The following is a 13429-nucleotide window of genomic DNA, read 5'->3' as shown; positions in this document are numbered from 1 at the left end:
AGGTGAGTGACCACAGGGGAAGAGTCGGGACAAGGGAGCTGCAGCTTTGTGAGCCCTCCAGGAATGCAGGATGTGGACTCGGAGCCCCAGGAAACCGAGGTATGTCGGTTAAAGGTGGGGACTTCCGAGATGGGAAGATTTGAGGGCAGGGTCCCAGTCAGTTGGAGGGGATCACCAAGCAGAAAGGGGGATAAGGAGCCCAGTGCCAGGCCCATGCCCCATGTGTGACCTTTCAGGCTCCACCATAGGAGGCTTGGGGTACAGCTCTGCAGATTCCGGCCCCTCTGACTATACCTTAGCCATATGTGAATTTCTTCCCAGGAGTTTCCATTTGAGGACCTCTATTGGGGGAGCAGGATGGGGGAGGGGCGCTTTCAGTAGAGGCCTCCCTATTGTGAGGGGAGAGCCTTTCTCCACTGACTCGGCACTTGGGGTTTCCCCAATCCTAGCCCTCCGCCTGGGCCCAGACACCTGCAGGAGCCTCGTGCTGCTGCACCCGACCCCTGACCCAAGCACCGTGCCATGGGGAAAGTGCACCGGGCAGCTGGTGCATTCTCCAGCTTTCCCCTTGCTGATAGGACCAGAGGAAGCCAGTAAAGGCCTGGCTGTTACTTTCATTTGTCTTCTTGACTAAATGGATTCATAGACAATTCTTTCAGTTTCTGGACCCAATTTCAACATCCAGGAAGTGCCCCTCCTCAAAAAAAAAAAAAAAAAAAAAAAAAAAAAAAAAAACAAACAAAAACCCACCACAAAGCAATTCTTGGACACCACAGGGGTATCCAAGAACTCAATTCTGACACTGTCTACCTCAAGACAGCATCAGGTTCTACAGGTTAAGGACTCGGTCCCACCCCCCACTTCAGATGCCAGTCACAAGCCCCAGGCTGTTACCTGTGCTTCTAACCCACTGACTAGACCGGAAGGTCCCAATGACCTCCTCCTTAGGGTCTCTATTTGCTGGAGTGGCTCACAGAAATCAGGGAACACTTAGGTTTACCAGTTTATTAAAGGGTGTGATAATTATGAATCGACAGCCAGATGAAGAGATACACAGGGTGAGGCCAGGAAAAGAGTGTACCACTCTCCCCTCATCTCCAAAGGGCAACATTGCCACCAGCCACTTTGACTCCTGAGCTCAGCTGAGCCCCAAGCAAGGAAGTGTCTCCCCCTCTGCTGTACGAACAGCGCTCAGAATGGCCATAAGGAACAGAGGCTATCATCAGTTGTCAAGCAAACACTCTATTTTACTCAAAGTCCACATATACATTACACTTTACAAAAACAGCATCTAGCTGGGTCTCTTGGTCCCCCTCTAATCCACCAAAAGGGAGAAAAGAGGACAAAGTCCCTCTTTTGAATGCTGGGGCTGCCCTGTGCACCCCCAGACCCCTGGTCCAGTGCACAGCAGGCAGAGTTAGTGGAACGCCCACCAGCGGCCAGCACAGGGCACCTGGAGCCCTCACCACCAGGCTAGCAGAGGTCCCTGCCAGGACCATGAACACGCAGATGCACAGAAGGACCCCGCCTCAAGAGGAGGAGACCGGGTACCCATAGTGGTTGCGGTCAGCTTCACCCAGGGTCAGAGTCAGTGACAGGCTGGGCTTCCGTCCCAGCTCCTCCTCCTCCAGGCAGCGCTGTGGGGGCCGGGACTTAAAGAAATCCGAGACATAGCGAACCTAGGAGACAAGACAAGGGCTGATGGGGGCAGGGGAACGGGAAGGTGGTGGGGGTGGGGGATGGGCTCTGAGGGGGAAGAGTGGAGTGGGGAGGGAAAGAGGATCCCCCCACCCAGGGTGGGTCTCCTGACCCAGGAGCTCACCGTGAGGCCGGCCACCAGTGCCCCCTGCAGGAGGCCAACAAGGACATCACTCCAGTGGTGCTTGTGGTCAGACACGCGGGTGTAGCCGACGTAGAGAGCAAAGGCCAGCAGGAAAAACTGCACTGTGGGCCGCAGAAGCCGCGCCCACTTCCAGCAAAGCCGTGCCTGCACGTAGAGCTGGGGGCCGGAGGGCAGCCATCAGCCCAGGAGCCCGCTGGGCTCACCCCACGCCCAGGGCGCAGACGGGAGTGGAGGCCAGGAACACAAAGCCAGCAGGCCGGGAGCCTCCAGTTTCTAAGAACAAACCAGTCACCTCGACCCATCACTACCTCCCCTTCCCCCTTTTGCAGAAGGAGAAACTGAGGCCCAGTCCCACAAGCCGATCCTGGGAAACAGACTCACCGCCAAGAACATCATGCAGTACATCCCAAAGGAGGAGTGTCCAGAATAGAAAGACAGTCTAAGAAAGGAGAGCACAGGTGTCAGGAGGGGCTGCACGGGGAACAAAGCCCGGGGCCCAGGCTCAGAGACCGAGAAGCTCACTGACATCTCTGCCTTCGAAGTCCCCGGCCCCCTGGCCCCCAGCCCCCTGTGTATCCCACAGTCTGGGACCCAGCATAGGGAGGGTTTTATGGGGAAACGTGGCCCCTTTTCATTTCCCTGACCACACAAAACAAAGTCTCCAACTGGGGCTCACAGTCTTTGACAAGGATACCGTAGGTCACAAACTCAGAACCAGGGCAGACAACTGTGTAGGGCAGACAAACAGATAACACCACAGTTTGGGGATTATTTCCCATCTGTGGTTCTTGATGCAGGAATTAAGCTCAAGGTTTGGCAAAAAGGACATCAGTGGACAAGAGAATGGCAGATTAAGGAACTCCAAAGGTCCAGCCCTCCATAAACATAATGGAAACACTCATACGAACAGAATCACACTGGCAGTGGCCAGCACCAGGACTAGCAAAACAGACCTCTTTGCACGGATTTGTGATTGTCTGGACCCATCTGGTGGATCTGCAGAGCTACCCCACTCTCCTGTGGCCGACTCAGCTACCTGGGGAATTGCTCTGAAGCCTTTACAGCAAACGTCTGTCACTGCTGCCCAGGGCAATGCATGGCAGCTGAGGCACAGGGACCCACCAGGAAGCTCAGGAAAGGAGCCCTTGGCTCTCACCTCTGGCTGACCTTCAGGTGCTGCGCAAACAGGAAGCCTGGCTGAGCTCGGAAGGCAGGCCCCGACACAGCACACACAGCCCATCGGCAAACTCAGAGAGAGGTCTTTCTCCCAGTGCCAGATGTTTAAGGAAATCTCTGTCCAAGTACTAGCTGATTGTGCAGCTAACAGAAAGAACTTCAGGGCCACACGTGACAAAGAATACAGAATTTACAAAATTAGTTCAAAAGGTCGCTAACCAACCGACCGACAACTGCAACAAACAGCAACAATAATCGCCGGGTGGGAGAGCACAGGATATTTCCAGAGTTGCTACATGACAACATTAAAGATGCCCAGCTCTCAACCAAATAGTCACAAAGCATACAGGGGGGAAAGTGTGGCCGATACACAGGGTGAAAAGAAACCTGTTAATAGAAGCTGTCCCCAGGATGCCCAGGTGCTAGACTTACTGGACAAAGACTTTTCTCTGGCCATTTAAAATCTGTTCAAAGAGGGAAACAATGTCTCACTAAACAGAGAATACCAACAAAGAGACAGAAGTTATCCAAAGGAACCAAACAGAAATTCTGGAGCTGAAAACAGTAAGTAGTATCTGAAATGAAAAATCGCTAGCAGGTCTGAATGGGCAGAAAGAACCGTGAGCACAGACACAGGTCAACGGAGACGATTCAACTGGAGGGACACAGAGTAAGAAGGGAGAAAAAGAGGTAGGCACCAGGGATGCCCACACACACGGGGGAGCGCAACGAGGGGAGGAGACAGACAGGGGCAGAAAGAGTATTTGAAGACACAATGGCTGAACACTGCCCAAGCCGGATCAAAGACACGAACGTACACATCTAAGAAGCTTGAGAACTCGAATGGGAGAAGCTCAGAGACACGCGTAATCAAACTGCCAAGGACAGTCAGCAAGAACCGTGCACACCGCAAGAGAAGAGACTCCTGTGGTACGAGGGTCCTCAGTACGATTAGCAGCCGGTTTCTTGTCAGAAGCCATGGAAGCCAGAGGCAGTGGGGTGATACTTTCAAAATAACCAAGAATTCTAGGTCTGGCAAAATCACCCCCTAAAAATGAAGGAGAAATTCAGACATTCCCAGATAAAGAAAAACTGAGAGAATTCATTACTCAAACACCCGCCCTATAAGAAATTCCAAAAGGGAGTCTTTCCAGGAGAAATGAAGGGTGCTAGACAGTTAGCTCAGGCTCACACAAAGATCTGAGATACACGAGTCAAGGTAGTTACACAATACAACCATCAGTATTCATGTACTTGAGCTCGTAATTCCTGATTGTTTTCTAACAATTTTATGGGGCGCCTGCGTGGCTCACTTGGTTAAGCATCTGACTTTGGTTCAGGTCATGATCTCGCAGTGTGAGTTCAAGCCCAGCGCTGGGCTCCGTGCTGACAGCTCAGAGACTGGAACCTGCTTCAGAGTTTGTGTCTCCCTCGGTCTCTACCCCTCCCGCCACTTGTGTGCTCTCTCTCTCAAAAATAAATAAATTGGGGCGCCTGGGTGGCTCAGTCGGTTAAGCGTCCGACTTCGGCTCAGGTCATGATATCACGGTTCATGGGTTCGAGCACATCGGGCTCTGTGCTGACAGCTCAGAGTCTGAAGCCTGTTTCAGATTCCGTGTCTCCCTCTCTCTCTGACCCTCTCTTGTTCATGCTCTGTCTCTGTCTCAAAAAAATCAGTAAACGTGGGGCGCCTGGGTGGCGCAGTCGGTTAAGCGTCCGACTTCAGCCAGGTCACGATCTCGCGGTCTGTGAGTTCGAGCCCCGCGTCAGGCTCTGGGCTGATGGCTCAGAGCCTGGAGCCTGTTTCCGATTCTGTGTCTCCCTCTCTCTGCCCCTCCCCCGTTCATGCTCTGTCTCTCTCTGTCCCAAAAATAAATTTAAAAATGTTGAAAAAAAAAATTAAAAAAAAAAATCAGTAGACGTTAAAAAAAAATTTTTTTTGAATAAACAAAAATTAAAAAAAATAATTTTTTAACTGCACATACAGATGGGTGTTAGCTAGATTTATTGTGGTGATCATTTCAAGGTAAATACAAATGTTGAACCATGTTGCACACCTAAAACAAACATCACATCATATTAATTATGTCAATTATACCTCATTTTTCAAAAACCTGAGTAAAACAGTAATTATAAATCTGAGTTGATGAACACACAATGTATAAAATATAATCTGTGAAAATAATCTCATAAGGGGGGCAGAGCTATATAGCCACAAACTTTCTGCACAGTCAGTAACTAACGTAAAAGGCAGTAATGAAGAAATTTTAAAGCCAGGATAAAAGAATATGTAGAAAACAAATAACAAAACACCAGAAGCTCTTTCTTATGGGGGATTACATTAAATATAAATGTATTAACCTCTCCAATTAAAAGGCAGAGGTTGCAAAACAAACTTACAAAGTAACGTAACTTTGCATATGCTGTATACCTTCAAACGCACAAACAGGCTGAAAGTACAAAAGTGGGAAAAGCATTCCATTCAGACAGCAACCAAAAGACAGCCAGAGTGGCCATGCTGTTATGGGACAAAACAGACGATGAAAAGAAAAGAAAAAAACCATTCGCAGAGACAAAGGACGTTACACAGTGATCAAGGCACACGTATCAAGAACACATCACAATCACAAAGACACACGCACAGAACAAGAACCCCGAAAGAAGTGAGGCAGAAACGCACACACCTCACATGTGAGCACAGACACTGGAGAGGCCAGACAAAAGGCTGCACGGTGTGTGACCCCACGTGCGTGAAGCGTCAGAAGAGGCACACCCACCCACAGGAAGGGGGTTCATGGGTGCCAGGGGCTCAGGGAGGAGGCAGTGCCGGGGGCCTCATAACTAATAGACACGGAGCTTCTTTCTTGGGATGATAAAAAGATTCTGGAATAAGAGAGTGGGGATGGCTACACGACACTGTGAATGTACTAAGGATCAATGAATTGTACATATTAAAATAGTATAATTCGTGATTTTTAGTGATGTGAATTTTATTTCAAAATTTGAAACAGGAAAATAGATGGCAATTAATTGATAAGTTTATCAGAGAATGTGAGAGCACAGAGCAGAAGCTGGACAGTGGGGCCTGAGGTTTGGGGGGCTGTTCTGCTCAGGACCCCGCATCCCGGCCCCACCTCACATCCCCACACCTCCCCAACCCAGGCCCACGGGCCCCACCCGGCCTCACCCCACCTTACCCTCCAGGAAGCTCACCCTTCCACATCCAGCTCCTGGGGGTCCTGCTCTAGCCCCGACTCCTCCCCCAGGGGTGGGAACAGCCGTGGCTTAGGGTCCCCAGCGTCGCCCCGAGTGAAGGCGGCCGGTCCAGCACCCACCTGGACTCGGTGACGTTGGCAGGGCTTCCCCTGCACACCTTCTCCACCTGCACGTACACGGAGCAGTTGACGCGGCTCCAGTCAGGGTCACACACCGCCAGGAAGTTGGGCCGCAGACGGCCGATCATGTACTTGGCCAGGTCGGTGAGCGACTGACTCACCGCAGCCCCAAACAGGAACGTCCCCAACACCTTGTAGACGGCCGCCACGTAGTTGTTGAAGTCGGAGCGGGAATAGAGGCGGTCTGTGTACACCAGGTAGGCCTCCCCGGCAGAGACCTGCACAGGGAGCCGCTGAGGGCACTCATGGCTGGGCTGGGGAGGCAACTGTGAGGGTCTCCACCAAGCCCTGGCTCGCTGGGCCTCGGACTCCCCACAGAAAGGGCTTCAGGGTGCCTGGCCTCCCTGAGTCTGCTGGGATTCTGGGAACTCCAAAGGGGGGGCCCTCTTCCCCACATACCATTCAGGGCAAAACTTGGCCCCACCCCCAGCACCCAACCTACCACCCTCCAACCTCTCCTGCCTTACAAGGATGATGGTGGCTGTGATGGTGACCCCAGCCATGAGCCCGTGGGTGATGGTGTCTGGACGGTAGGGGTACCGGATGGAGTCATCTCCACAGTAGAACCCTCGCTTATATGGTGCGTTCACAAGCGTCAGGATGGCAAAAGGCAGAGAGGCTGGGGGCAGGGGAGAGAAGCCAGTGGCCACACGGTTCTCCCCATGCTGTGTGGTCCCACCAGCCAAGCCCGGGGGCCACAAATGCCAGCCTTTGTCGGGCACTTGGCCACCTGCCTCGGCCTTCCCTCCCTGGTTTCCTCACCTCCGCGTCAACCTGACGGCGAGAAGGAGCTTTCCCCATGGCGAATGGGAGTCTGCTCCCTCATTAAAACCCCCTCACGGTTCCCCATCATCCTCAGATAAACACCAAAATCCTCCCCGGGCCCACTGTACAGCCCCCACCCCACCTCCCCCCTCACTCACTCCCATCCAGCCTCCTTTCTCCTCCCTGAGCAAACTCCATAAGCATGCAACCGAGCTCCGTCCCTGAGCTACCTTCCCATGCAACCAAGCTACCTTCCCTGAGCTCTGTCCACCCTTCCTGACTGCCCACGCTGGCGCCCCTTTCACAGAATGTCTGTTCTCCACGTCTCTGGGCCTGTATGCACTTCTGCAACATAGTGTGATACTTGATTTTCAGCACCGCCCAAGGGGCTTGACGGACACCTGAGGGGGGCCCACCATGTTCAAGGCTGTCCCTGGAGCCTGCCCAGGGCTTGGCCTAGGCAGGTGTTTTAATAAGCATCTTTTAAAAGAAGAGAGGCCCTCCCTGCCCTTCACTGTAAGGCAAGCCAGAGAGACCAGGAACGCACCACAGAAAGGGGCAGAGCTGAGACACCTACATTCCTGCCTTTAACCCTGAGCCGGCCAAGGGCCTCGACGCCTCAGTCCAAAGACATATTCAGGAGCCACAAGTTCTGGCAGAATAATGAAAGGCATTGCTGTAGTACTGGGGTCCCAGGACCCCGCTGAGCCAAGGGTGACAAACAAAGGCAGGGTGCCCTTTGCCCCCCAGCAGGACAGGTGACAAGTGTAAAAGGGTGTGACTCTTCTTTGGCATGAATACCGCGGGAGGCAGGGCCAACTCCTCCTCCTAAGACACCGAATTTAGTGCTGAGTCGGGGGAAACACAGAGGTCTGCCCACGGAGCCGAGTGTTAGGGATAAAGAATCATGGGTCAACGTGACTGGAATCGGGGAGGCCACACAGAAAAGAAGGTGGATCAAGGGAGCTGAGGAAGTTCAGGGCAGATGTGGGGAAGAGCTCCAGGCAGAGGGAAAAGCAGTCCCAGAGAACAGCAAAGGAACCTGCCTGGACGGCTGGAACACTGGGACTGGAGGGTATTGTAAGAACGGGAATCTTGCTGTGAGTGAGGTGGGAGACTCCAGAGAGCTTGGAGCAAAGGAGCAGAGCATGTGTTCAACGGGTTCCCTCAGGCTGCTGTGAGGTAGGGCAAGGGCAGAGGCAGAGAAGCCAGGCAGGGGACCCCCAAAGTTGGGGGGGGGGGGGGAGCGGGGAGGCGGGGCCTAGAATGTGCTGAGCCAGCAAGTCAAGCCCCATCCCCGCAACCCAACCATGGCAGGGGCTGGCGCAAGGGGCCTCGGCGCAGGGTTAGCCTCCGCCTCCTGTCCCCCAGCCCCAGCCCCAGCCCCTTCCACTGGAGGCTCATCACCCTCAGCTGGAACGAGAGCTGTGGGTTCAGGAAGCAGGGCTCAAAGCACTGAACTGGGGGCCTTTCCCTGCCTGGGAAACTCTGGTTCACACCCTCATGGCAGACACTTCCAGAACCTCCCTGCCTTTACATCATCCCCGCCCCCCATTTTTTCATCAGGGTCCTTGTCACCCAATGAAACTCAACTTCTTATATCGTGAAGCTTCGAGAATGGTAGCGGGGTCTGCCTGGGCCTCGAGCGCCTGGCGCAAAGAAGCAACACTGCCTGCAACAGGTGCCTGAACCTCTCCGGGCTGAAACAGCACCTCCCTTAGACTGTTCCGTGGAAAAGACTTAATTATTTGCATGTCACTTAGGGTCTGGGATACATAAGTGCCACACAGATGTTTAAATGTAAATAACAGGTGCTCAATAAATGATGGCTAGGGCTAGCAGATGGCTAGTCCCCCCCTGTGGACCTCTTCCCGTTACCACCTGGCCCACTCCAAAGAGCTTAGGGTTAGGGTTACGGTTGGGGCTGGCGCGCGATCCTTCAGGGCATTACCCCTCCGCCCTTCAGCGACCTCCGACCCGGCGGAGGTGCAGGAACCCCACGAGGAGGGGGTGGGGGGTGCGACTTAGGCCCGAGGGGGCCCCTCCCCGCGCCGGGGGGTAGAATTCCGGGGCCATTGTCCGCACCGCCCCGGAGCAAACACTCAGCCTTTGTTCCCGGGACCCTGGGGGAGGGGCGGGGAGGGGGGCGGCCTCGGGCCACCCCCTCCCCCAGCCTGGCCCGCAAACCCGCCCGACAGGTTTGGTCTGCGCCGCCGGAGGCGACGGGTCCACCCGTAGCCCGGGGCCCAGCCTTTCTCTCCACCTGTGCACCCCCCCACCCCCACCCCGCCTGGGAAGGGGGTTCGAATCCCACCGAGCGGCTGAGTGTCCCCGTTGGGAACGCCGATCCCGGGAGTGGGGGTGGAGGTCCTCCCGGCGGTGCCCCGCCCCCGGCCGCGCCCCTGGCCGCCCAGAACCTGGACCGCCGCCCGCGTGAGTCACCGCCCCGGCCGGGGGCCGCAAACCCTCCGCGACCCGGGACGGCCGAGGGGGTGGGGGGACACGCAGGCCGATGTGGGCGCCGAGGTCACTCCAGAGCTCCCCCGCCTGCGGCCCCCACCCCACCCCCGCTACAAACCAGCCCTCGGGGCGCCTGGGCGCGCACCGCCGGGGAAGGGGTCCGCCCCGCCACGCGCGGGGCCCCGCGGCTCTTACCGACCAGCACGCACAGCACGTCGAGCAGCACGAAGACCCACCTCCGCTCCATGCCGCCCCCGCCCCGGGCCGCGCCCGCGCCCCCCGACGCCGGTCCCAGCGCGTCCCGTCGCGCCCCGACCTGGCAGCGGGGTCACATGGGCGCCGAGCTGGGCCCAGCAGGGGCGGGGCGTGCAGGGGAGGGCAGCGGAGGGCAGGGGAGCGGCGGGAGGGCGGGGCGGGGCGGGGCGGGGGCAGAGTCCGGCTGCGGCGGGCAGGGAGGGGCCGGCTGGAGAGTTCCTGCGCGTGGGGGCGGGAGACCCCAGCCCGGGTCTGGAGGGCGGGGAGGGGTCGTCCGCGCCCTGGCCGGGAGGCTGAGGGACCGAGGCCCAGAGTCACCCTCAGACTGGGCCGACTGAGTCGGGGAAGGGCCGGGTGGCGAGAAGGAAGGAAGGAACCAGCGAACCAGCGAGGGAGGGAGCGGGCGAGGGGCCAGGCCCCTCTCTGAGCCTCGGTTTCACTGGGGGGGCGGTGCTCGCGCTGCGCACATCTTAGTACGTCTGAGTCAGGAAGTGCCTAGAAAGTATGAAAACCGATGGGGTGTCATGGCTTAATCGCGGGGTTTTTTTCTCTCCTCCTAATGCTGGAAGCCCTGGCATTCCGGTGATGCGTGGCGTTTCAGAAGGTCAGGCCCCTCAACACCCACCGTGGAGGCTGTTGGCGCTGTCCCCACTTTACAGAGGAGGAAACGGAGGTGGCAGGAGGTAGACGTAGGAACTCGCTCACAAGCTGGTTAGGTTCTGTGCCCCGTGCCCCCACTAGGTCCCAGGGAGCCCTGAGCTGGGAGGCGCCCAGGAGTCAAGAGCATCTAAGCTAGGGAAACTGAGGCCCAAGGGGCCATCACTAGATCCTTTGGGCTGAAACCATCTGAGAAGCCTTGGTGAGAGCCCTGCTTTGACCTGGCAGGAAACATGACATAAACACGAGGTTCTGTCACTCAGGGTCACACAGTGTAAAGGGGGAGGTGGGGGAGAGTCAAACCCAGGGGGCCTGGCCCCAGGGTCTGCTCCCTTGACTTCTCAAACACATTCACCCTCCAAGCCCCTCCAACAACCCTAAAACAGGATGTTTCCCAACTCTTTAAAAAAAAATTAACATTTATTCATTTTCGAGAGACAGAGCATTAGCGAGGGAGTCTCAACCCTTTTTAGAGATGAAGGGAGCCAGACCCAAAGAAAGACAGGGAGCCCCTGATCCAAAGGCGGCTGGGGCTTAAACTCAGTCCCACTGATCCTGCTCCCTGGGAGGGTGACCAGGCACAAGCACTTACAGGGTGCGGGGGACCCAGGAGGGAGCCGGGGACCTTGGGGAAGAGGGGCAGTGTGCAGCAGACCTGGAGCTCCTTTGCTATTAGGGTTGGGGGCGGGTGTCTGAGCGCCAGCTCCTCTGCGCCCTGGGACAACTTCCCTCTTCTGAGGGGCCGGCAGAGACACTCCCCCACACACTCACTCAAAATAACTCAGCCCACTCCCAGGACCTGGCAAAGGCTAGCATGGAAACTTCTGGACCCGGATTTTCCGTCTGTGGTGTGCCGGAAAGATAGTGTGATAGGCACGTCCCCAGTATGGCTTCCCCTCTTTCCAACCGCATTCGCTGTTGGGGGCGGGAGTGATGGGCACATCCTAAAAAAAAGAAAAAAAAATCCAGCTTCCTCCCTCGCCCCTAGACTTCTTCCGGTGGCGGGGGGGGGGGGGGGGGGGGGGCGTAGATCATATTTACTTGCCCAGAGGGATTTTCCAGTGTCTGGGCCAGGGTGGGGCTGTCCCAAGGGTCCTGTTTCAGGCTCGGCTGGATCCAGCGCTCCTCGAGCAGGTGCGCGCCGCCGCCCCCCCCCCCCCCCCAGGTAGGCTCCGGCCCTGCTCACTGGCTTTTCCTGCTGCCCTTGGGGGGGGGGGGGGGGGGGCGCCCCAGGGTAACGCAGGTCCTGGGCTCCAGCTCCCGTCTTTCATTCGTTCACTCCTTCAGGCAATGCCTAATGAATCGCGGTTTTTGTGCAAATTACCTGACGACTTACATGCGATCAGCATCCGCGATGCCCAGCAAAATGTTCCATAAATGCTAGCTAGCCTCCTCATTGCTGTATTTGACTCACTTTAACCTCAGGGTGACTGTCCAGACATGTTCAGTTAAGGTAGACGAAGGGCAATACTATACCAGAGTCCGGGAAATGCGGGGTTCTTGCTGAGCGCCTACTACTCGCTGGGGGGAGCGTGCCAATGGGAGCGTGGTCCTGGGGGTGACCCGGGCAGGGGCTGCGAGTGGGACCCAAGCAGTCTCTAGGGGAGGCTCCTGCGGGCAGAGGCCAGGGGTAGGAAGAAGTATGGCCTGTTCTCTGATGAGCCATCGGCCCTCCCCGCTGACCTCAATCCCACCCTGTCCTTAAAACACCTGGATAGGGTCAGGATTAAAAGCTAATGTGGGCAGTAAGGATTAGGATTAAGGTTAGGAATGGGGTCTGCTAGCTGGGTTCCTTCACACTTCAAGGAGGCTTTGCACTTGGAATCCGTCTTACATCCTTCTCGGAGAGAATCCGAGGCTAGTGAGGCCTGCTCTGGGGACAGAACCTGGGCTGGGAGCCAGCCCTGGAAGGCTTCTCCCCACCTGCAGGTGCCAGGGACTTGCCTATGTCCCCTAGAGACCACACCAACCCCTTGGTCCCTTATGGTCTACCAAGGAGTGGTGCTCAGAAGGCGGTCAGTTGTCATCAACCTCATGGGCTCCAGGTGATGGAAGTTGAGGGCACGATGCCTGGAGGGTGGGCAGAAAGGTGCCACCCACACAGTGGGTGCCACCTGAGTGCCGCCATCGCTCCCAGGTCTTTCTATACTTCTCTCAGAGGCTCAGGCCGTACTGGGAGTTCTTCCAGAACTGGGGCTTACCCCCTGCTAAGGGTCCCGGAGCCGTACACCTGGGGAGCTGTGACGGGCCGGTCCGCGAGCATGTCTGCACACCTAAGCCCTGAGGTAGCACCGAAGTACTTCACCAGGAACACCTGACGCATTAGGAACCACCCCGGAGGGTTAATCAAACAGGAATGGGGAGGCAGGTACTTGGAGTCCCCTTCAAGTTAGAATCTAGCAGCGGTGAATTCTGAATCCCAGGTTAAGCTGCCACCTCAGGCAGACCACCCTGACTGCACAGTCAACCCCCCCCCACCCCCCCGACACACACACACACACACCTCCGTGTCCAGCAGCCCCTTGAGCTCTGGCACTATCTGTGTCTGTTTACCATCCTCTCCTCCCCAGCCCTGAGCACCAGGGGCACGGGCGGGCACACAGCAGGCCCCCAGTCAGTGCTTACCCAATAACGAATGACTGAGGGCCCACAGCCTGGGGTTCTCAGGGTGACTCCCACTGCAGGGCCCTTCAGCCTTAGCACCCCTCCGGACTGAGCTGCCGCTCCCGCCCCCACGTGCTCCCCTGCTGCTGTCACCCCTCCACCCAGACCGACCGCCAGACCCTGCCTGGGAGGCCGCTTCTGCCTCCGCGGGTGAGCAGCTGACACAGGCCTGGCCAGCCACTAGTTCAGTTACAAGACACTAGAGGACATACTG

The 13429-nt window shown here is 56.6% G+C and overlaps 1 protein-coding gene across 4 annotated transcripts; it reads right to left on the bottom strand.

The window, feature by feature from the left end:
• Positions 1-990: 990 nt before the first annotated feature.
• PLPP2 (phospholipid phosphatase 2) lies at positions 991-10002 on the bottom strand. 4 transcript variants are annotated; one of them, XM_058728672.1, is made up of 6 exons: positions 9835-10002; positions 6882-7033; positions 6355-6668; positions 2225-2282; positions 1823-1999; positions 991-1679 (listed from the first exon to the last, which is right to left on the bottom strand). In XM_058728672.1, the coding sequence occupies exons 1-6, from the start codon at positions 9884-9886 to the stop codon at positions 1530-1532; spliced, it is 903 nt and encodes a 300-aa protein (XP_058584655.1). In that variant the 5' UTR covers positions 9887-10002; the 3' UTR covers positions 991-1529. The 4 variants fall into 4 exon arrangements, with proteins under 4 accessions (XP_058584655.1, XP_058584657.1, XP_058584656.1 ...); XM_058728674.1 differs by having other exon boundaries at positions 6355-6545; XM_058728673.1 differs by having other exon boundaries at positions 6355-6632; positions 9835-10001.
• Positions 10003-13429: the final 3427 nt, after the last annotated feature.

Source organism: Neofelis nebulosa, chromosome 4 (genome assembly GCF_028018385.1).
Source record: "Neofelis nebulosa isolate mNeoNeb1 chromosome 4, mNeoNeb1.pri, whole genome shotgun sequence".
Classification (NCBI taxonomy): Eukaryota; Metazoa; Chordata; class Mammalia; order Carnivora; family Felidae; genus Neofelis; species Neofelis nebulosa.
The sequence above is the reverse complement of the archived record's forward strand: the minus strand, read 5'-3'. Positions and strand labels throughout refer to the sequence as shown.

Excerpts from the sequence above, each read along its gene's own strand:
- PLPP2 (XM_058728672.1), bottom strand. The coding sequence starts at position 9,886 with ATGGAGCGGAGGTGGGTCTTCGTGCTGCTCGACGTGCTGTGCGTGCTG. Across the intron at positions 7,034-9,834 it reads CGTGCTGTGCGTGCTGGTCG|CCTCTCTGCCTTTTGCCATC; the intron begins GTAAGAGCCGCG and ends CCCTGCCCCCAG. Across the intron at positions 2,000-2,224 it reads ACTGCATGATGTTCTTGGCG|CTCTACGTGCAGGCACGGCT; the intron begins GTGAGTCTGTTT and ends TCCGGCCCCCAG.